This window comes from Pogoniulus pusillus, chromosome 13, assembly GCF_015220805.1.
Source record: "Pogoniulus pusillus isolate bPogPus1 chromosome 13, bPogPus1.pri, whole genome shotgun sequence".
NCBI lineage: Eukaryota > Metazoa > Chordata > Aves > Piciformes > Lybiidae > Pogoniulus > Pogoniulus pusillus.
In genome coordinates this window covers 1,850,537-1,873,900 of record NC_087276.1, presented here as the reverse complement: position 1 = coordinate 1,873,900, position 23,364 = coordinate 1,850,537, and the positions used below count along the sequence as shown (strand labels likewise).

The 23,364-nt window shown below is 47.1% G+C and overlaps 1 protein-coding gene across 7 annotated transcripts in view; it reads left to right on the top strand.

Moving 5' to 3' along the window:
- The window catches only part of EPHA4 (EPH receptor A4), a 132,949-nt gene that overhangs the window by 27,926 nt on the left and 81,659 nt on the right, over window positions 1-23,364 (top strand). The window contains exons 4-5 of one of the 7 annotated variants that reach the window (XM_064152763.1): window positions 21,442-21,597; window positions 21,758-22,196. In XM_064152763.1, coding sequence (XP_064008833.1) covers window positions 21,442-21,597; window positions 21,758-21,816 — 215 coding nt within the window. In that variant the 3' untranslated portion in view covers window positions 21,817-22,196. Of the gene's footprint in view, window positions 1-1,745; window positions 2,615-6,159; window positions 6,345-10,561; window positions 10,661-17,499; window positions 18,389-21,441; window positions 21,598-21,747; window positions 22,197-23,364 lie in introns of those variants that run through there. The other 6 variants (XM_064152762.1, XM_064152761.1, XM_064152765.1 and 3 more) reach the window with 6 other exon arrangements.

Below are 23,364 nucleotides of genomic sequence, written 5' to 3'. Positions count from 1 at the left end.
CTTGGGAGCCTCCTCTTCTGCAGACTGCACAGCTGCAACTCTTTCAGTCTGTGCTCACAGCAGAGCTGCTGCAGCCCTCTGAGCATCTTCGTGGCCCTGCTCTGGGCATGCTCCAGCATCTCCACAGCCCTCATCATAGGAGCTCCAGAGCTGGATGCAGTACTCCAGGTGGGGTCTCAGCAGAGCACAGTAGAGGGGGAGAATCCCCTCCCTGTCCCTGCTGGCCACACTTCTGCTGCTGCAGCCCAGGCTCTGGTTGTCTTTCTGGGCTGCAAGTGCACACTGCTGGCTCCTGTTGAGCTTCTCATCCAGTAGCACTCACAAGTCCCTCTCCTCAGGGCTGTTTTCCAGCCACTCACTGCCCAGCCTGGGTTTGTGTTTGATATTGCTGGTAGCTGCTCGCAAGGGACACCTCATGTAACCATACATGGTGCCATGCATAGATCCTGTTCCTTGTGAGACCTTGGTTTGCTTCTCCTGTGTTACAACTTTTCCCTTAGTGAAACTCCATGAATGATGAGAATTTGTGTTTGCCACTGAAATTTACGTGGCTGCCGATGCAAGGAGGCTCAGACCATGTGTGTCATTAGGCTGGTTTTATGAGAGCAGTGATCAGGCTGCTGAGTCGTCATGTCTGCTTTACACTTTGAATTTTAATTGCTTTATGGAGCTTGTTAATTTTTGTTTAGCTCACCAGCAGCTTATGAATGATAGTTGTGGCTCTGAAAACCCTCCACCAGCTCTTCTGTCACTTCTTCTATAGTACCACAGTTCTTAGGAATACGGAGGCAGGATTTTATCCTGGTTAGCTATGATATTGTAGCTCAAAGAATACTCCTAGGTGGTTGTGGTTGGTGTGGTGTGTTTGGGTCCCTCTCCCCCTCGCCCCTTGCGCTTGTTTACTTCTCTCTGTGGCTAGAAGCAGATATAATGCTTGGAATAATGTAAGCGATAATCAGTACTTTTAAAGATCAAATAATGTGTGAGATAAAACTACCCAGGCGATATATTTGTAAGCACAAGTGGTAATAAAGCCACCTAAGAATCATAGAATCAACCATTTGGAAGAGACCTCCAAGCTCATCCAGCCTAATCTGGCACTCACCCCTGGCCAAGCAACCAGCCCATGGCACTAAGTGCCCCAGCCAGGCTTTGCTTCAACACCTCCAGGGACAGCGACTCCACCACCTCCCAGGGCAGCCCATTCCAGTGCCAGTCACTCTCTCTGGGAAGTCATTATCTACACGTTTTAAAATCAGTTCCTGAGAAATGCATTCCTATTTCTTTAAAATACCATTAGCGTAAAGCTCCTGGGAATGCACAGATAGAAGAACGTGGTGTGCAGGTCCCTCTGTGTGGGGTTTTCCACAGGCAGCTCTTTGACCTTGCCCTACAGGAGATGTTTCAGACTTTGATCTCTAGACTCCCACCTGCCCTCTCTCCCTATCACACCTTCACCTTGGCTCTCTGAAAAGGCAATGGCAAATCAGATTGCATTAATGGAAAACGCTGTGGCCTAGAAAACAGCTTTTGCTGCTGACAGAAGGAGCTGATGAGATTGGGCTGGTAAGGTATGCTATTTTTGACTGTGGGAAGTAGCATTTTTCTGAAGGTTTGCTGAATGCAGCGCTGTGATTTTGTGTTCGTCTCTGTTAGTCATCTTTCGCTGCCGCTGATGGTAGTGGATGCGGTTAATGTTAAACATTTAATCAGCTAAAATATGTCTGTCTGCTTTTCTTCCTCAGCCTTTTGAAGGATTGTTATCAGTTCTATATATTTTCTGCAGTCAAAACCAGCTCAGAGAAGATGAACAGGCAAATCCATTACAGAAGCCCCTGAGTGCAAATGAATGATGATGTGAAAAGAAATCTGTCTTACCAGCTAGAGGTGCTCGTGGTAACCACTGCCTTGTGTTGCCTTTCTCCAACCTTGCTGTGACCATTTAATGAGGTCTGATTCAGACTAATTCCCACAATCTGTAGATTTTATTCCCTGCTGAGGCTGGGATATTTGGCTGTCTGTTCAGACATCGTTTTCCTTTTAATTAGTGCAGCTGATTTATTTGATTATATTATTTTTTCCAAAGGCCACAACCTCTGTCCTAATCTGGGCAGGTGAAATTTCACAAGCGCTTTATCGTGGCTCATACTCCAAGCATCCGGACCACACCTTCCTAATTGTCACTTCTATCCGCCTGTCATTGCCCCTGGCATTTGCTGAGTTCACATTTCCCTGCGATTTACCGCAAAACGTTCTGTTTAACGAGTGGCTAACTCGCACTGACAGGGAATCCCCCTCAAGAAGCTGAGAGAATTGCCTCCTCTTGGCTTTAAGGTAGCTGCCAGAGAATGAGTCTGTAGCACTGCAGACTTTGCACGTAGGAAGAACTCTTGCAGGTGCAAACCGCCCTCGACTCTGGGAGCGCTTTGAACTGTGAGCGCTGCCTGTCCTGGGCTCTGTGTCTGTAAGGCAGACAGGCTCTGGGGCACTGTGGTGCAGCCCCCTTACAGAAGCCTGCTTAGGAGTCAGCAGCAGCAGCTCTGCCAGTGCTCAGGCAACTGTGAGACTGTTTGGCTGCTAAAGTTGCTTCTGAATGTTCTGGAATGTTTTGTAATACCCCCGGGCAGCTGCTCTGTCTTCTAGACTCAGGTTCTTTTGGTCCGGTCTGAAGGTCTCGGGTGCGATGGAGAAGGCGTCTGGTCAGGACTGCTGTGCCTCGGGCTTTTTGGGGCACAGCCTGAGCAGGGGCTTCTAGTGTCACCTTCCCATATGGGAGCAGCCTTTAACCAGGGGTCTTGGCAGCCTAGCATTGCAGGCTGTGGATGAGTCCAGTGTTACGTGCCCTTGTGGGAGCAATTTTTCTTCTTTCCTTGTTGCTTTAAGGCACTCTGGCTTGGGGTGACCTTATTGCTGTCTACAACTACCTGAGGGGTGGTTGTGGCCAGGAGGAGGTTGCTCTCTTCTCACAGGTGGCCAGCGTCAGAACGAGAGGACACAGCCTCAGGCTGTGCCAGGGGAGACTTAGGCTGGAGGTGAGGAGAAAGTTCTTCACTGAGAGAGTCATTGGACACTGGAATGGGCTGCCCGGGGAGGTGGTGGAGTCGCCATCCCTGGGGCACTTCAAGGCAAGGTTGGACGTGGCACTTGGTGCCATGGTCTAGCCTTGAGCTCTGTGGTAAAGGGTTGGACTTGATGATCTGTGAGGTCTCTTCCAACCCTGATGATACTGTGATACTGTAATTCAAGCCTAGAGTTTGCTCTCCTTTAGTCAAATATTCAAACCCCGTGTTCCTCTGAAGCTCTGAAATTACTGTGTGGAGGAGCAGAGCTGTTTGTGTATTCCAGGATGAAGTCACTAACAGTTGCAATGTCAAAATGCACTTCATGTTGACAAAAGGTGATTTATAAGGGTCTTTCTAAAGATTGCTTGTGTCCCATGATGAGTTTGGCACAGCCTAAAAGAAGAAAAAAAAAACCTTTAAGTGACACATTCACAAAATATAAGCAAATGCATAAGAATAACATAGCCACAACCCCATCCTCCCTCTATCCCAGCTGGTTGTTGATCTCATGTATTCAGAACTCTGCTTGGCACAGTGCAAACTTACTGAGCCATTAGTGGCAGCACCTTTATAAAGGGAAAACACATCTAGAAAGTAAACTTGACACATCAGACACTCTGTAACCAATTCATTGCACTTTTTCTCCAGCTCTACTTAACTGCCTCAAGTTCTGATGATGCACAAATTCCACACCTTGGTTCTGTCAGAATCCTGAGGGTTTGTTTGAGTCTGTGTTTCTTACTGACTGGATGCAGGCAAAAAAGTAATGTTCCATGTTTCTTAGTTGCAAAGAATGTGCTGATCTGGTTGCTAGCTTTGGAAGCAGCAGATTCTCCTACCGTTTGGGTAGGTTAATGAAGCTTTTGGTAATCATATTCAAGCAATTGGTAGTCCTCAAAAGACTTCTGCTTGGGGCTGCCTAACAAAATCACAATGAAATATGTTTGAGTGGTCAAAGGCAGACTGCAACTAGCCCTTCTATGAGGTGAGCATGGAGAAGTTGTTTTTGTTGGTTGTACATGGCTGCTGGGGCTGCTTTTGAGGATCATCCATCTCTAAGTGTGTGATGCCTTGCAAATTGACAGTCACAGGAGCACCAAGAAGGCAGTGAAGTTCTGTTGAGTGGTTTTGGATGGATCTGCTGAGAGTTGACACAGGCAGAGGGGGTAAAAAAAGGGAACACTTCTGCCTCAGGTCTGTTTGGCTGAAGCTTGAAAGTGGAGGCTACTCCATGTGAATTTGGGATCTCCTGAAAAGTGAAAAATGTGCTGGAACTGGAGATCTTTCCTACCCAAGTATATGTAACTGGTGTAAGATCACCTTGTTGACAATACTGTAAAAACCTACATCTGCTAAAGCTATCTTCGTTCCCATTTGGATGCTGCTGATAGCATCCTGTTAATTGTTGAGTTGAAATTGAGTCTTGATATTGTTTAGTGAGAGCAGATAGAAGTAGCTCTAGGAAGTATGAACTGATAACTTGTGTCAGAAGAAGCATGGGGTGATGGAGGTAGGTGTGAGTCGTGTTCCAGCTCCAGACTGTATGAAGCCTTGGGTGAGACTCAGCCTCGCTGCCTGACTCCTTTCCTAGAGTAAATGTTTGTGGCCTGGACTGAAGTCAGTGGTGCTTTTGGCCATTTCTAAATAGCTCTGTGGTTATCACAATTAAATTCTCAGTTTATTATCTTGCATTAATTTGTGTATCATGTAGATATTTGAATAAGTAGCTCTGTCATGTCAGCCATGAGGGCCTCTGAGCCAGAATGGAGTGTTGGGTTTACTTGCCAATAGTTTTGTTGGAGATGGATGCTATTTCAGATTAGAATTGCTTATTCTGTCACTTCCTTCTGATTAGCATCTGTGCAACATCCAGCAGGAATTTGAAAGGAAGCTTTTCTTTCTGTGTGTCACTACTGCTCTGGAGATGGGGCTGTGTCTCTGCTTCTGCTGTCCCTTCTGGCTACCTGCTTTGAATCGTAGAATCAACCAGGTTGGGAGAGACCTCCAAGCTCATCCAGTCCAACCTAGCACCCAGCCCTGTCCAGTCAACCAGACCATGGCACCAAGTGCCTCATCCAGTCTTTGGTGACCCATGGGCCCAGAGGGCTTCAGATAATGTGACAGCTCCTGACAGTAAGCTGCTGGGGACAGCTTATTGTCTCTTCCTGCTGGATATGAGACTGGCATCCAAGGCTCTGTATGGAGAGAGGAAGGAAACTCATCATTTGGTCATCAGTGCTTGCTACTGAAGCCACTGGAGAAGTCTTAATTTGCTCTAGAGGTTGGGTTGGCCATGGGCTCATTCTTCGTGCTGGAGCTAGTCTTGTCTTAGAGTTGCATTATCATTCCTTGATCCACGTGATCCCTGAAGCACCCATCTCATGGTGGAGCATAAGCACTTCCACTCTGTAAGCTTTCAGGCTCTGTGGTTTTGCTCCAGCATGGATGTATTCACACTGTGGATCCTTAACTTGGAGTAAGCTGGAGGGCCCCTGTCACTCCTCTCCAAACTTACTATGTCCTCCACCTCCCTGATGTGTCTGCCTTAAAGCTGTCCTGGAGCTGCCTGGCAAAAGCTAAGCTGGGCAAGATGACACTTATCAAAGCTATTTTTTTTTATGCCTGACATCAGGTTCTGCAGCTCTTCACAATTGTACTCAATCTTAGGTGCTTTCAGATGTACATTCTCTGCCAAAGGGACACTTTCTGCAGCACTGTTGAAGGAAACCTTGGCTTAGAGCAGTCATCAAATGCCTGCCTCCATAAACAAACCTCTCAAACCTTATCAGGTGATGTCTCATTGTGAAACTGGGCCAAATCCTGTACCCTCAGAGGGGCAGGGGTGATGTAAATTTGTGGGTTAACTGGGCCTTGAAGATGGATGAGCAGAGCTGTGATGTAAAGATACCATACATCAGCTGAAAGGAATTAGTGCATGATGTGTCTTGTGAATTTGGGATGGGAGAGGATATAAAAGCTAAGTTTGGCTCATGCTGTAGCTCCTTCTATGCAGAACTTAGAGCAGCCACTCATAAAACTGGTGTTTCTCTGTCTGTTCTTATTCTGAAGCTCTTGCTTGCTGTCCTTGCTAGAACAGGTCTCCCAGATCAGCCTCTGTTCACCTGGTGCTTTACTTCAGGGAGGTGCATTGACGAGAAGAGGCACTGAGTGCAGGCTTGGAGGAAATATCTGCCCTTTGGCACTTCCATGCTTTGTCTGCAGTGTGGTGGAAACCATTCTTGAGTGCATCTGAGTAGGGTCAGCAGCACAGCCTGGACAGCAAGCATGTAACTTTCCCTCTCCTAGAGTGGTGCAGTGCTAGCATCACTTTTGGGGTGTTGAGATAGGCAAATGAACAGCAGTTGTAGCTGGAAGGGACCCCTGGGACTTTTCAGTCCAACACCCTTCCCCACACCCCCTCAACTAAAGCAGGGTCAGGATCATGACGTCCAGGTGGATTTGGAATCTCTCCAGAGGGGAAGACTCCACAGTCTCTCTGAGGAGCCTCTTCCAGGGCTCTCTCACCCTCAGAGGAAAGACTGTCTTCATGTTCAGATGGAATCTTGTGTATTCCATTTTGTGCCCATTGCCCCTTGTCTTGTTGCTGGACATCACTGAAATAGTCTGGCTTCATCCTCTTGTCCCCACCCTTTAGGTATTGATAAGCACTGAGATGCTCTCTGTCTCCTCATCTGTAAGCTAAACAGCTCCAACCTCCTCTAGTCAGAGGTGCTCGAGTCCCTTCAGCACTTTCATAGACTCCACTGGACTCTCCAGTCGTTCCCTGTCTCTAGAACTGGGGAGCCCAGCACTGGGCACAGTACTCCAGAGGTGGCCTCTCCAGCACAGAGCAGAGGGGCACAACAACCTCCCTTGACTTAATGCACCCAACAGCTTTGTGACCCAATAGATTCAGCGCTGAGAGAGAGATGTTTCTTCCCAGATAACTCCCTCTCTCGCTTTTATTTATTGGTGATAAAAGACTGTCACTGATAAATGAGCATGTTTTCACTTGACTTGGTGATTTGCATGGCATTGCTGAAGGTGATTTATAATTTACAGATGGGAAGGATTTGCTGATCTCAGTAATACCTTTCCAAACATCTAGATAAACACGCTATCGCTCTGAATCAAGGGAGCTTGGAGCAGCCAAGGTATTCCCCTGCAAGGCCTTCTGGCACTCTGCTCTTTCCCAGACAACAGAAGTTCGAACAAAAGAATGTGGGAACTGCCAAAACGCGTTTCTCTTCACAGCCACCCAGATCACCCTGAGGTGGGAGATTTCATCTGTTCTGGCTAAAGTTTTCTTTTCTATTAAAAGCCTGTTGACAGGGGCAGCTTCCCAGCTCTTTGATTCGTTTCAATACGGACTGCATTTCACAGCTCCCAGCACTTGGCCCACGCAGGCATTTCTCTGCATCCCCTCTAACATCCTGCTAAAGCCTCTGATGCAAAAGAGCAGGTAAACAATCTCCATGCACTTTCTCTGCTGTGGCTGTGAAAGGGGAGTTGAGACAGCCCTGGATATTCCCTGCCGAGCATGCCAGCTTGTTGCCATGAGGTTTTGTTTGGTTGGGAATAATCACCTTCTCTCTTGCCGGAGCACCTTCTTATCTGGAGATCTCCAAGTACTCCATATGCATTCATTGCTCAATTAAAGCCGCAGCAGCTCTGAGGTGTATCTATTGTGAGTTTTATTGCCACTTTGTAAGTGAGTAAACTGAGGCAGGGATATTGAAGTTTATGCACCGAGTGGCTGCTGTCACACCCTTCAAATTAAGGGGCCCAAAGGAGCAGCCCTTCTCTCTCTTGCACTGCTCCCTGCTTCTTTCTTGCCATTAACTCTTGTGACAAAGGGTTGTGCATGCCCAAGGACCTCCCCTGGTCCACAGGGAGATGAGTCAGAAGTTGATGAGTGGGGAGCTAACGAGCAGAGGGTGAGAGCAGACCTCGTTGGAAGGGATGGAATGGTTGTTGGTTTTCTCCTAATGCTGTGATACACAGAGGAAGGTCAGGGAAGCTGTCTTCAGAGGCAGGAACTGGATGACTCTTTTGGTCCGCCCTGTTCTGAGACTTTGGGCCATAAGTGAGAACAAGTGTAGAAGGATGGTGTCCAGATGTACCTTTGGGATTTGGTGAGCAAATATTCACCCTGAGTATCACATCTAGGAAATAATCAAGACCAAAATAAACTGAGAGTACCTAGAGAAACTCTGAGTGGTTTGAGTCCCTTTCAGAATGTAACGAATACCATGTTTAAACAAGGATGCACCTGCACGTGCCCCGTGTCTGAGACCATCAGCGAACTAAAATAGCTCTCTTACAAGGAGAGGATGAGAGACCTGTGGCTGTTTACCCTGTTCTGTGTAACCCTGCTTTAGCAGGGAAGTTGGTACTAAATGATCTTCAGAAGTCCCTTCCAATTGGCTACCCTGCTGTGGTGGTTCTGAGAAGGTGTGATCCAGTCCTGTTCAGTATCTTTATGGATGATCTGGACCCGGGGATTGAGTCCAGCAGCAGTAAGTTTGCAGATGACACCAAGCTAGGAGCAGCTGTGGAGCTGTTGGAGAGTAGGAGAGCTCTGCAGAGGGACCTGCACAGGTTGGATGGGTGGGCAGAGGCCAATGGGATGAGATCCAAAAAGGCCAAGTGCAGGGTTCTTCAGTTTGGCCACAACGCCCCCAAGCAGCGCTATAGGCTGGGGACAGAGTGGTTGGAGAGCAGCCAGGCAGAGAGAGGTCTGGGGGTGCTGGTAGAGAGTAGCTGAAGATGAGGCAGCAGTGTGCCCAGGTGGGCAAATGGCATCCTAGGCTGGCTCAGGAGCAGTATGGCCAGCAGGACAAGGGAGGTTCTGCTGCCCCTGTGCTCAGCACTGCTGAGGCCACCCCTGGAGTGCTGTGTCCAGTTCTGGGGTCCTCAATTCAAAAGAGATGTTGAGGTGCTGGAAGGTGTCCAGAGAAGGGCAATGAAGCTGTTGAGGGGCCTGGAGCACAGCCCTGTGAGGAGAGGCTGAGGGAGCTGGGGGTGTGCAGCCTGCAGAAGAGGAGGCTCAGGGCAGAGCTCATTGCTGTGTACAACTCCCTGAAGGGAGGCTGTAGCCAGGTGGGGTTGGTCTCTTCTGCCAGGCAAGCAGCAACAGAAGAAGGGGACAGAGTCTGAAGATGTGCCAGGGCAGGTCTAGGCTGGATGTGAGGAGGAAGTTGTTGTCAGAGAGAGTGATTGGCATTGGAATAGGCTGCCCAGGGAGGTGGTGGAGTCGCCGTGCCTGGAGGTGTTGAAGCCAAGCCTGGCTGGGGCACTTAGTGCCATGGTCTGGTTGATTGCGCAGGGCTGGGTGCTAGGTTGGGCTGATTGGAGATCTCTTCCAACGTGGTTGATTCTATGATCCATGTAGGGTAGAGGAAGATACACCTTGAACAAATGTAAGGAGAAAAGGACAAGCCATTGAGCTGCTGTTTTCCTGTTGCAGTTAAGCTTCCTGCTAAACTTTGCCTTGGTAATGAACTTGAAGTGGCCACATGCTCCAAATAGCAAAGGGCAAATAAGAGAGAAGCAACTCATCAATGTATGACCCTCTCTAAACTGTCCTGGGTAATCAAGTATGAAGTGCTTAATGGATCATGATTTGCATGCCACTGTTTTGATTGATGTACTACTTACAAGAGGATTGATAGGTTTTTCAGAGTGATGTTGCTGGGAGTCTCACAGAAGCACCTCTGTCTATTTTCTGCCGAGCTGGAGAGAGCCAAAGCAGTGCTTGTTTGAAGCCATTGTGTTCCCAGCATCTTTGTTAAACGGTCAAAAATAGTGCCGAGTTGTTATCTTGCCTAGACCCAGATCTCCCTAGAACTGTCTATATTTAGGCATCTTCTAAAACCTTTGTGTCAAGCAATGCGCTGGGGAGACCAAAATAGCTTTTCTTTATTTATTTTTCCTTTTAAATAATGTTATAGAGCCATTTACAGAGGATGTGGTGATTAAACCATATTAAGGCATCTTGCTGTAGCTCTGGAGATGGGGACTTGAGCTTTGTTTGGGCTGCTCACAGCTAACCCAAGAGTAAAAAAAACCCTGAAAAACTTTACGCTTTGCTGCTGTGCTCTGGCTCCCTCAGTCACCATCCAAGTTCAAACAGTAGCAGCAAACGCTGCAGCAATGCTGAGTTCTGCTGCAAAGTGAAACTCAGTGTTGCACACAGGATTTCCGTGCAGGATCAACCCACAAATTCTTGGCAGTAGATAATTTGCAAAGGGTATTAATGGAATAATTACTTCATCCACCTTGCAGTGTCTCCTTGGCGTGTATCACATGCAAGGATTTCTAAAGTCACTGAAAACAATGCTTCAGATGCTCTTTAATACCTTACCAGCAGGTGCCCAAGTCCAAGCCCCCTCACCTGATGCTTGTTTGACACCGTTTGAAATGTTTATTTGCTCCTCGATTATGTGTTGCACCTTTCCATGTCAAACTGCTCAGGCTGCTACTGAGCTCTATCATAGGCTTCATCTCACCTTGGAAGTTTAATTGCCTTTCTACAGAGCTGTTAAGACTTAGGAGACTGAGGTAATCAGAAGCTGCCTGGACTGTGCTTTGAGATACAGATCTCTCTCCCCATCAGGGCTTTTGCTGGGCTGGAGAGAGAAGCCTGCGAGCAGGTCTCCTGACAGGAGGATTAAGGCTTGCTAGCGTGGAGATTCAGGCCAATGAATCAGCTTGCACATGAGGGTGGTGTGAAACTTCAGTGGCCATTCTCTTTTTCCTGTGCAGTTTCGTTGTTTGAACACCAAACGCCCCAGTTTTCTGTATGTTATCTCTAAAACGGCGCTTAACCTCTCAGCTCGCTCAGAACTCTTCGCGCTGGGACTCCTGGCACTGCTTCTGTTTGAGGGGAGCCATCAGCTTCTGCTTTCTAATTGAATAATTATTTGAATCGGATTAGATGGCTCATCTCCTAAAGCTCACAGCTTGTCTCAAGGTGATTAAACTCACCAGGTTAGATGGAGTCTGCAGCGGAGCAGAGTGACGGCTTGAGCGCTACGGAAGGGAGAACGTCCAAACGTGGCTCCAGCAGGAGGGTTTAAACATCCTTTAGCACTTGTACAAGTGTGACGGCAACGTCAGTTCTCTGCACTGAAGAAAGCACACAGCCACAACTGTTGGCTTGGGGCAGGGGGTCTATGACACCAGAGCATCTGTTTATTGTTTATTAAAGACACAATGCAGACCGCCGAGGTGCCGAGTCCTCCGTTCAGCACTGAAATGCGTGCTTAGGGCTGCTTGTCATTGCCGAGTTAGATCCTACAGCTGACCAGAAGGGAGGGCACATGTCTTGGAGCCGCTGAGGATGCACAGTCCTTCCCGTGCTGGCCGCTTCGCGCCCCAGCGCCAGTCCTAGCAGGGATCTTCCAGCAGAGAGCAGGGCAAGTTGGGATTTTCCTTCCTCCCGCAGAGCACTGGCTGCTCGCTGAGAGAGGAGTTCTGGTGGGTTGTTTCTTTGTGCAGTCAGGAGTTGTTTCACCCTACCTCTGACATTTTCAGCTTCCTCATTTTTCACTTTAAATCCCCTTGCAGGAAATACTCTGTTATTTATATATTTGTACCTATACTTTATAAACATACGTATTTATATTTTCAGTGCCTAAAAATAGGTATATTTTTAAATATACTTTTTATATCTTAGTTTCAGTTTTAGAATGTCTTAATGAGCCTTTTCAGCTGACTTCTATGGCAGAGCAGGAAGCGGTGTTGACAGATGCACGATCAGGCTCCTGTCAGAGATCAGTAGCAATCAGTCTGGGGAATGTGTCAAACTTGCGATCACAGAATCAGTCAGAGTTGGAAGGGACCACAAGGTTCAGCCAGGTCCAACCCCCTGCCAGGGGCAGGGACACCCTACCCTAGATCAGGCTGCACACAGCCTCACTCAGCCTGGCCTTAAACACCTCCAGCCATGGGGCTTCAACCACCTCTCTGGGCCACCCATGCCAACTTGACCCCAACTATATCCTCTTTTCTTAGTACCAGAGCTATAGCAAAGATGGATGCACAGAATACAGAAGCTGTTCTTATTGGTAACTATTGTTTTTCTAAATTCATAGATAGGATATAAAGTTTACTTTTTTTTTTTGAGAGGGTATTTGTGTTTTGTTGGCAACTTTTTGATCAGTTGTTATCTATCAGCCATGCAGTAAAGTTCAAAACAGCTCTTAGTAGGTTTTAAAAACAAAAGCGAATTTTTCATGGTGGCACTTGCCCACATGTGCCTATTAAACATTTAATGTGTCAATTATGCATATATTTAATATTTTCTTTTATGCTTTTGATTGTCTACTTTCCTTGGGAAAGGGTAACTGTGCTGGTTTGAGGCTAATTGGAATATTTTAGTGAGAAAAATTACATGGTAGGGTGTGAAAAGGAGACAATGGTGATGTCTGCTTTACTCATACGTTTGCTGAGATGGATAAAAACAAGAACACAAACATAAATAAGACAGAGTGTGTGTGTCTCTGTTGGAGCCTGTACTTTTCTTCCTGGGCTTTGTTTGTGTAACCCAACTAATTCTGCTTCTAACCCTCCTTGCCAATCCTTTAAACTCACCTTGACTGTTAGGCATATTCTGAGATAAGGTAGAGGGGTGGAAAGAAGGTGGAAGGGTGGTTGGGAGCCCCTCCTGGGGACTCTGGTTTCTGGGAGGGCTGCTGTGTTTCTGTATTACTTTTAACTTGTCTATTCCTGTATATAGCTGTAAATACCTGCTTGTATATTGTGCTGAGCTGTGAATATAAAGCTCCATTCTAATGTCCAGCTGGGCTGAGTCTAGTCTGGGTGATTTCATAGGAGTGGTAGTGTGGGTAACTCCCAAACCATCACAGTAATGTAGGTTTCAGCTTTTAAAATGACTTACCAGCATACTTCTATTTCTTTTGTATGAGAGACAAGCTGGCTTGAGAAGTTTTTGTAGCAAATAACCGTAGCCTTTGTGTAAATCCCAGGAGAGCTGATACAGCTTTACTCCAAAAACACTACCTCTACAGCATTCGGAGGCATAATGATGCCAGTGGTACCATAGCTCTGTGCCCACAGTATGTGGTGCCCAAGTGCAGGTGAAAATGTCTGGTAATTGACTTGGAAGGTTGTTAAGAATGATCTCTGGGCACCCCAAGCCTCCATGGCTTTAATCAAGCCATTCTAGCTTCTGATTCATGCACCTGGTGTCTTTGTACCTGTAGTGCTCCAGTGAGGAGATTGCTGCTGAGGAGAAGATGGTCCCACTGTTTGGTGACCTGGTGACCAAGGGCTACAGCTTTGCATGGGGTGGGGCTGCATGCACATCTGCAGGTGTACCTGCCTGTGCCCTGTTCAGTGGCTTAAGCAGAGTTTGACTTTCACATCCTAGCAGATTTGTGCTCTTGAGGTCCTTTTTAGCTCTGTTTTAAACTTCCTACATCAGTAGTCAGTCACGGGGCAGAAGCACTCTGAATTCTGTCTGGGCTGTGTTCCTAGTGGAATTGTTTGTGTTTCCTCCTGTCATTCACAAACAAATTTCTGCTTAGTGTGTAGAAATTCTGGTTTTCTCATCAGGGATATGAGTTAAATGTGGGGAACTCCTTTTAATTTGTAGCAATCGTACAGCCATTAGCAGGAGGCAAAGATCTTACAATGTGCACATCAAAGGAGCCTGACATTATTTGGGAACAGCATTTGGTGCATCACATCCAATTCTGCAACTTGACTTTTAAGAAAGGCTCAAGAGATTTTTTTCTTTTTCTTTTTTTCTTTCTTTTTTCCTCTCCTTTTTTTTTTTTCCCCTGGCTTCTAAGGATCTTTATTTATCACCCTCAGGGGCCTTACAGTGAGTAATTAGATTGGACCAGGAGAACGACTTAATTTTACAAGAAACTCATTAATTCATCCTATTTAAAATCTTCTCATTTCACCCCAAACCCAATTATGCTTGTAGTGGCAATGATCTGGAAAGGCATTGTCTTGTCGGTATGAGGGGGCCACTGGGACTCCTGTGGTATTCATGTCGGGGAGACAAGGGTGACTCCCTTTCTTTGACTTCTAGGTCAAAAGAACTAGTCGCTGGGACAGCTTGACAATTAGACAACCCTGATGAGCATTTGGAAGTAAAACAGCTGTACAATAACAGAGGGGTTCATGGTGCGGGGCAGAAAGCTCATCAAAAGAGACTATCCAAACAATTGAGTTCTATAATTAACACAAAAATGTGCTCAGAAATGGTAATAACAGTAAAAGAGAGCTGAGGAGATGCTGCCTTCTTAGGTGGCAGATGTGGTTTTGTTACAAGCCGAGAGAGAAAATCCATCCTCTTCAAGACTAAGAACAACATTAGAGGAGGGAAAATTAAAAGTAACTCTTTGTTCCTGAGGGTGCAGTTAAAACATGAGCTTAATATATTTCTAGACAGGGAAGAGCTGTAGCAAAAGTAACCAGTGATGAAAGACATGAAATATGCTATCAAAGTGTCTATTTTTCAAGCCTTTAAATGCACATTTCTTTGCCCACTGGAATTTATTAGCCTACCACCAGAGTATCTTTTCTGGAACTCTTTGCCTTGTCCTTCCTTTCACCAGGAACACTGTTCTAGAGGCTTTCACTAAAGCTGGCTACAATCATTGCCTTTAAAATGCTTCGCATCTTCTCTTCCTGTTCCGTACCTCCCCTCTGTACATGTCTGCTGTTTGCTGCTGCTGCAAATAAGCATTTTAGAATATAGATGTCAGATTTTCTTTTAAGTTCATAGACTGAAGTAGATTTACTCCAGCAAAGCCATGTTTCTCTGACTGTTCGCTCGCCTCTTTATGAGCTCCTAGTCTGGAAATCAGTCTCTTTCTCAAGCTCGCCTCTTCAGCAGAGGCTGAGGCAGCATGTAGGAGCTGCTGCTTCTGGCTGGGGTCCCTGGTTGCCAGGGATGCTGAACAGGAGCTGCTTCCCAGCAAGTGCCAGCTCTGAGATGGTTTGCTTGGACCTTCTGGAGCATCTCTCTGGTGAGGACTGGTAGGAAGACATGGGTCATCTCCAGGCATGGGGCCTCAACCACCTCCTTGGGCAACCCATTCCAGCCTCTCACCACTCTCATGATGAAAAACTTCTTCCTCACATCCAGCCTGACTCTCCCCACCTCCAGCTTTGCTCCATTCCCCCCAGTCCTGTCACTCCCTCAGAGCCTCAGAATTCCCTCCCCAGCTTTTCTGGAGGCCTCTTTCAGATGCTGGAAGGCCACAAGAAGGTCACCTGGGAGCCTCCTCTGCTCCAGCCTGCACAGCCCCAACTCTTTCAGTCTGTGCTCACAGCAGAGCTGCTGCAGCCCTCTCAGCATCCTCCTGACCCTGCTCTGGACACACTCCAGCATCTCCACATCCCTCTTGTCATAGGGGCTCCAGTGGGGTCTCAACAGAGTGGAGTAGAGGGGGCCTGCTGGCCACACTTCTGCTGCTGCAGCCCAGGCTCTGGTTGTCTTTCTGGGCTGCAAGTGCACACTGCTGGCTCATGGTGAGCTTCTTGTCTGACAGCACCCTCAAGTCCCTCTCTTCAGGGCTGCTCTCCAGCCACTCGATGCCCAGCCTGCATTTGTGCTTGGCATTACCTCGACCCAGCTGCAAGACCTTGCAGTTGGTCTTGTTGGACCTCATGAGGTTGGCTTGTGCCCACCTTTCCAGCCTGTCCAGGTCCCTCTGTGTGGCATCCCTGCCCTCCAGCCTGTCTGCTGCACCACACATCTTGGTATCATCAGCAAACTTGCTGAGGCTGCACTCAATGCCTCTGTCCATGTTTTAATGAGAAAACTGAATTGGAAAAACAGCTTTGGAGAACTTCTACCCAGATTTCATTGAAGCATAGAACCATAGAATCAGCCAGGTTGGGAGAGACTTCCAAGCTCATCCAGTCTAACCTATCACCCAGCTTTTCCAATCAACCAGACCATGACACTGAGTCCTGAGAGTGTTCAGAGCTGAGTTCACATTTTCGGCATGTATCATTCTGGTAAATTCAAAAAGAGAAGAAAAAGAGATACAATAATGGCCAGCAGCATCTGACAAATGCTGTCTCCCTCTGAGAGAAAGAGACATGACATTGATTTCAACATGATAACTCAAAGATATCAGCATAATTATTTCAAGCCCATGCCAGTGTGATTTAATCTGGGGGAAAACTGAGCTTTTTTTTTTCATGCTGGAAACGTTTTTCTTGGAGTTTTCCTTGGACCTAGCACAGGTCATTGTAACCTTGTGGGTGATCAGAATGCGAGAAAAGATTCTCTAGTGTGGGGGGTGGTTTGGTGGTGGGGTCTTTTTTAAACAAAACAACCCCCCCCAGCCCCTCAGAGAACTAATTAAGGCAGAGCTAAGGAACTGAATTCCAGGTTTGCATTGCACGTGTGAACTAATCTTTTTACAATGGTATCTTTCCAAAGCCCTGTAAGAAGCCCATTCATGCCAGGTCTCACCCAGCAAATCCTTCCTAGAAAAGCAGCCGCAGGAAGATTTGTCATGAGCAAGCAATAAAGACTTTCAGAGAACAGGTTCTGTGCAGGTTTCTTGTTTGCCTACTAAATCATTAACTTTCCAAAAAGGCCCATCTGTAGCTGTAACAGTGCTGGCTGTAATAGGTGTGTCAGCAGTGCTTCATGCTACCCACAGCTTTTACAGGATTAGATTCCAGTTCTTAAGGCACAGCACCACCGAGTTCTTAAGGGCAAGGAGCTACTGGTTTAATACAACACATTCTCCAATGTCTTTTTATGCCACGTGCTGAAATGCTGGTGGGTGAATCTCAGAGCACGCTGAAATGAGGAGGATGAAGTGTTTGGGAGCAGAGATGCTTTTTGAAGCGAAAGTGGCCATGTATGCTCCAGGAACGGCATACAGAGCTTTATTCAGGGCTTGAAATATTAATGATCTTGGCTTAATATAGCAGAAAACAAAATACAGTACAGGAAACAAAGGAGGGGAAAAAAGATAACCTTCCATTACAGACTGTTGGCCTTGGGATACCCACTGAATCCATCTATTTCTTTTTAAGGGAGCCTACAGCAAGGGTGCAGAGAAGCTGTTTACAGAGTCCTGCTGTGACAGGACAAGAGGCAATGGGTTCAGGCTTGAGAAGAGCAGACTTAGATTGGATGTTAGGAACAAGCTCTTGACTATGAGGGTGGTGGAGCATTGGAACAGGTTGCCCAGGGAGGTGGTTGAGGCCCCTTCCCTGGAGACATTCGAGGTGAGATTTGACAGGTCCCTGGGTGACCTGGGCTGGTGGGGGTGTCCCTGCTGACTGCAGGGAGGCCAGACTAGATGACCTCTAGAGGTCCCTTCCAGCCCAGATCATTCTATGAAAACACAGTCTGAAAAGTCACCGAGAAGGAGGAATAGTCTCAAAAATCTTTACCTGTGATATTTTCCTGCCTTTCCAACAGCGTGCTACAGCTCAAGCAGGATCTTCAGCCTGGTACTGGATTGTCACCTGAGTGGTTTATTACCAGGGAGATGTGACAGACTGAAATCTGTTTAATAACTTCTGTGAGCGATGTTGTTCATATTAGCAGTGCTGTGAGAGGTTCTGTGTTTTATTTTAAAGCCTTGAGCAATAGAAAGAATTTTGTGGGTAAGAACAGACATCCTGTTCTCCTCTGATGTTCTGCTCTTCCGTGCCTTGTCTTTACGACAACAAGATTCTGTCTGTGGGGATCCGTCCTGGTCGCATACAGGCTTAGCTGCATTTCCCAGCTGAACTGTGACAGAGGAAAGCAGGAATAATATCTCAGCTCAGCATCTGCCCCTTGACTGCTGCTGTTGTTAAGCCAGGCACAAGACGATGCGTAGCAATAGCACAAGCAGATACTGCAAATCGTGTCAAAAAATGAAAGGTAATTTTCCACGGTGGAGTTTTTTTTTCCCCCTTTCTGAGCAGCTCACACCACAGGCAGGTTAATCTATTTCACACGAGTGACTGCCACTGCCTGGCTGCAGCGGGTTCATATCCGCGTTCAGGGACTAATTGCCTCCAATGTGGGGAGGCTGGGTTTGACCCTCCCTTATTCTTCCTGCCAAAGCTGTGGCTTCTGATTTTAATTGAAGCCCCAAGGCGGTTTGAAGCATGGCCAAAAAGCACCTCGCAAGTTGAACTTTATCTAATAGCGTGATGCTGGTAAACTCTGGAAGCGTAAATCTTGCTTGGTTGAGCAATGTTTGTGCAGGACCCTCTGGTCCAGCAACAGTGGACTGGAATTCCAATGCATGTTGTAAATTTAGGGCTCATTATGGGTATTCCATACTGGTTAATAAAAGTGAAGTAACTTACTGTTTTATTAGATGTGTGGCTAAAATCCCTTTCCATTTCCCACTGGAGAGTTTCCTAACAGAAGGAAAGGAGAAAGAGGACTCAGAGAAGAGTAAAACATATTGTGGAGACCTTATTGTGACCTTTTGGTACTTAAAGGGGGTCTATAAGAAAGATGAGGACAGACTTTTTAGCAGGGCCTCTTGGGATGGGACAAGGACAGCTGGACTCCTGAAGTGGTGGATGGAGTCAGGGACCAGTACAGTCCCCCTCTAATCCATGAGGAAGCAGTAAGGGATCTGCTAAGTCACTTGGATCCTCACAAGTCCATGGGACCGGATGGGATCCACCCTAGGGTGCTGAGAGAGCTGGCAGCTGAGCTGGCCAAGCCACTCTCCATCATTTATCAGCAGTCCTGGCTCAATGGAGAGGTCCCTGAAGACTGGAAGCTGCCAATGTGATTCCCATACACAAGAAGGGTCGTAAGGAGGAGCCAGAAAACTACAGACCTGTGAGCCTGACCTCAGTGCCAGGCAAGGTCATGGAACAGGTCATCTTGGGTGCCATCTCAAAGCACCTACAGGATAGCCAAGGGATCAGGCCCAGCCAGCATGGGTTTAGGAAGGGCAGGTCCTGCCTCACCAACCTGATCTCCTTTTATGATCAGGTTACCCACCTGGTGAATGTGGGGCAGGCTGTGGATGTAGTCTACTTGGACTTCAGCAAAGCCTTTGACACTGTCTGCCACAAGAAGCTCCTAGCCAAGCTGGCAGATCATGGTTTGGACAGATTCACTCTGTGCTGGATCAAGAACTGGCTGGATGGCAGAGCTCAGAGAGTGGTGGTGAATGGTGCCACATCCAGTTGGCAGCCAGTCACAAGTGGTGTTCCCCAAGGATCAGTGCTGGGCCCAGTCCTGTTCAATATCTTTGTTGATGATCTGGACGAGGGCATTGAGTCCAGCATCAGTAAGTTTGCAGATGACACCAAGCTGTTGGAAGGTAGGAGAGCCCTGCAGAGGGACCTGGCCAGGCTGGATGGGTGGGCAGAGGCCAATGGGATGAGATTTAACAAGGCCAAGTGCAGGGTTCTGCACTTCGGCCACAATAACCCCAAGCAGTGCTACAGGCTGGGGACTGAGTGGCTGGAGAGCAGCCAGGAGGAAAGGGACCTGGGGGTACTGAGAGATAGTAAGCTGAAGATGAGCCAGCAGTGTGCCCAGGTGGGCAAGAGAGCCAATGGCATCCTGGCCTGCATCAGGAGCAGTGTGGCCAGTAGGACAAGGGAGGTTATTCTTCCCCTGTACTCAGCACTGGTCAGGCCACACCTTGAGTACTGTGTCCAGTTCTGGGCCCCTCAATTCAAGAGAGATGTTGAGGTGCTGGAACATGTCCAGAGAAGGGCAACGAAGCTGGTGAGGGGCCTGGAACACAAATCCTATGAGGAGAGGTTGAGGGAACTGGGCCTGTTTAGCCTGGAGAAGAGGAGGCTCAGGGGTGATCTTATTACTGTCTACAACTACCTGAAGGGACATTGTAGCCAGGTGGGGGTTGGCCTCTTCTCCCAGGTAACCAGCAATAAAACAAGGGGACACAGTCTCAAGTTGTGCCAGGGTAGGTATAGGCTGGATGTTAGGAAGAAGTTCTTCACAGAGAGTGATTTCCCATTGGAATGGGCTGCCCAGGGAGGTGGTGGAGGCACCGTCCCTGGGGGTCTTCAAGAAAAGACTGGATGAGGCACTCAGTGCCATGGTTTAGTTGACTGGCTAGGGCTGGGTGATAGGTTGGACTCGATGATCTTGGAGGTCTCTTCCAACCTGGTTGATTCTATGATTCTATGATTCTAAGGGGTAATGGTTTTAAACTGAAAGAGAGGAGATTTAGACTAGACAGAAGGGTGGTGAGGCACTGGCTAGGGTGCCCAGAGATGCTAATGCCCTGTCCCTGGAAATAGTCCAGGTGTGCTTGACTTGGGTGCTGAGCAGCCTGATCTAGTTGAAGATGTCCCTGCTTACTGCAGGGCGATTGGACTAGATAACCTTTAGGGGTCCTTTCCTACCCAAAGCAGTCTATGATTCTAAAATGGAATGGGTGAGTCCCATCTGTGTGAGGCCTGCACCCCATGTACTGAAGCCTATGCAGAGAAGGGAAAGCCTGACATCTGTGTAGGTGACAAATGATGTGATGTGGGACGTGGTAAATACTGGGAATGACCTTTCCTTTTTGGCTGGTGTTTGCTCTGTGCTGTGAAGTGCTGAAAGCCAGTGGTGATGGTGGTAGTTTCTCTCTAGCCAAGGGAGGCATTTCTAGGATGACATACCCATTAGCCACTGCTAAAATGTGTTATTAATGATGCTAATGAGTTTTTTCCAAGTGATGTAAAAGTAGCCATTCATGTAAGCATGGTGTTTCTGAAGGTGATGTCACCAAGAGCTTGCCAGCTGCAAATGGGACCCAGTGGCAGCGGTGCAATTGCTGCTGTGCCTGGCTTTGAGGAGGAGAGCGAGTGTTGCTGATTTCCTTCCTTGGGGAGAAGGAGCCAAATAAATGCAGCCTTGCCAGGAGGAGACGTGCCATTTCCAGGCATGCTGGGCTGAGGGCCTTGCTGCCAATCCCAGTGGGTTCCTGTCCCACTCCCTCTTAAAATTTGGCAGTGTCTGACTGTCAGCTGCCATTCCTTAAGTGGTCATAGAATAAACCAATTGCTCCCCTTTTGTCATGCTGTGTGTGTGTGCGTGTGAATGCAGGTGGACATGGGTTAAGCAATGTGCAACTCCACAGTAGGCACAAAGAGGCAGCTGATTTTCTGGCAGTGTCAATAAAAGAACATAATTTTTAGGGTTTTTTACCATCTCCAAGCCAGCTTTTGAAATGGCTCTTGTTGGAATTAGAAACCAGTATCCCCTGACATAGGATTACTCATTAAGCATGTGATGATTGTTAATTCTTCACCTGGGGCTAAGAGGACATCATTAGATCTCTTTGAAATGTCTCCTTCCTTGATTTTTGAATAAGTAAGCTAGCAATTTATGATCACAGCCTGGACAAGTAACACTCTCCCTTCCTGTTCCTCCATCCAGCTTGCAAAATCGGATACTACAAGGCTCTCTCGACAGATGTGGCTTGTGCCAAATGCCCGCCTCACAGCTACTCCATCTGGGAAGGCTCTACCTCCTGCACCTGCGATCGGGGCTTTTTCCGAGCCGAAAATGATGCTGCCTCCATGCCCTGCACTCGTAAGTTGGTGTTTGAACAGTCTCTTCCCCTTTAATCATCCACTTCCTCTCCTGTCTTTCTTTGAGAGCATGTGTAGTAAATACTACCTGGAGACCTGTGTCTCTAAGAAGTGTCCTACTTCTGAGAGCAACGTTCAGTAGCTCTCACAGCCTTTTGCAGGTGCAGTTTGCATTTTGGCTTGCACTTCTGGGAGAGAAAGTGTTGGTTCACAGCACTGAATTCCTAACAATGGCATGGCTGCACTGACCCTTGAGAGCTTATGGCCTAAATAAATCAGAAGACTGGGAGAAGAAGGAGCTGCAAGAGAGGAGTGACTTGCACACCTTTGTAGCAGAGCTGGAAATAAAATACAAGTCTAAGCTCCTGCCTGAGGACTTGTCCAGTACCTCACATCACCTTTTATCTCTCTATGTCTTGACAGTTGTTGAAATCGTGAAAGCTTTTCCCTTAATTGTATTACCTAGAGTAAATTGGCTGTATTTATAAGCTCATTATATGTCTGATTTGTTCAAAATATAGCTGCTGCCCCTTAGGAACATCAAAGTGTTCCCCTGAAAGGGGTGGTAATAAAAAAATCTTAAGCCTTAATGAATCCAAACCCCGAAGTATAGTTTATTTTATCAGAGAAATTCACATCATGTACGACAAACGGAATGTGCTTTAGTATCAGGGAGGACAAGAGGCACAGTGTACTGAACACACCCATGGGGGGGCTGGAACAACTCTTTGTCTTCTTTGTTATGGCTCACACAGCCAAAGACCTGAGGTTCCAGGTGTGCCTTGTTGTGAAGTCATGATCATCTATAATTTTCATGTCTATAGAATCACCCAGGTTGGAAGAGAGAGAATCGCAGAAAGTCTTAGATTGGAAAAGACCTTCAAGATCATCCAGTCCAATCATTACTGTCACACTGACAAGTCCTTGACTAAACCAAATCCCTCAGCACAACATCTAATTGCTATGAATCACTATGGTTGGAAAGGACCACCAGGACCATCCATTCCAACCTCTCGCCCAGCCCTATCCAATCAACCAGACCATGGCACTAAGTGACCCATCCAGGCTTTGCTTCAGCACCTCCAGGGATGGTGACTCCACCACCTCTCTTGGCAGCCCATTCCAGTGCCAGGCACTCTCTCCGTCAAGAACTTCCTCCTAACATCCATCTGCTCTCTGTGCAGGTTGGTTTGAGGCAGTAAGTGAAGGGGCTGTGTTTTAGCAGAGGGTATCCTTGTGTGGCCCTCCCTGAAAGCTATTGGACATGCTTTTAGATTTTGGGAGTTCAGACCTATATTTATGTAGAAAGTCTGCATCTCTCTGAGAGAAGACTGAGATATTTCTTTTGTAACACTTTAATATATTCTAAATAATTTTTGGAGAGATGACTCACATTTATTTAAATCTTATTTTTTACCTTACAAGGCAGGAACAATGTATGTCCATAACTAAGCCAGCATTCATCCCTTCCCCACACTCTCTTGATTCCAGTATTTATTCAGTGATCTCCTTTTCAGCTGTGAATTTTTCTGGGTAGTGGTTAAGCAGGTCTAGGCATAGCCAGGAGCAGCTGCTTTGGCTTAGCAGGAAAGTAGAGAGGTCCATATATCCTTTGCCAAACACTGACTGGGGATGGAGGTCTGTATTATGAAGCCTTGCTGAAGTGGGGAGGGAAGACACATTTTGTAACTCAATGTACACTAAGAGGTACAAAGCTTGCCCATTATGATAAGTGTATTTTTTGCAACAATAAAACTGTTGTTCCAAT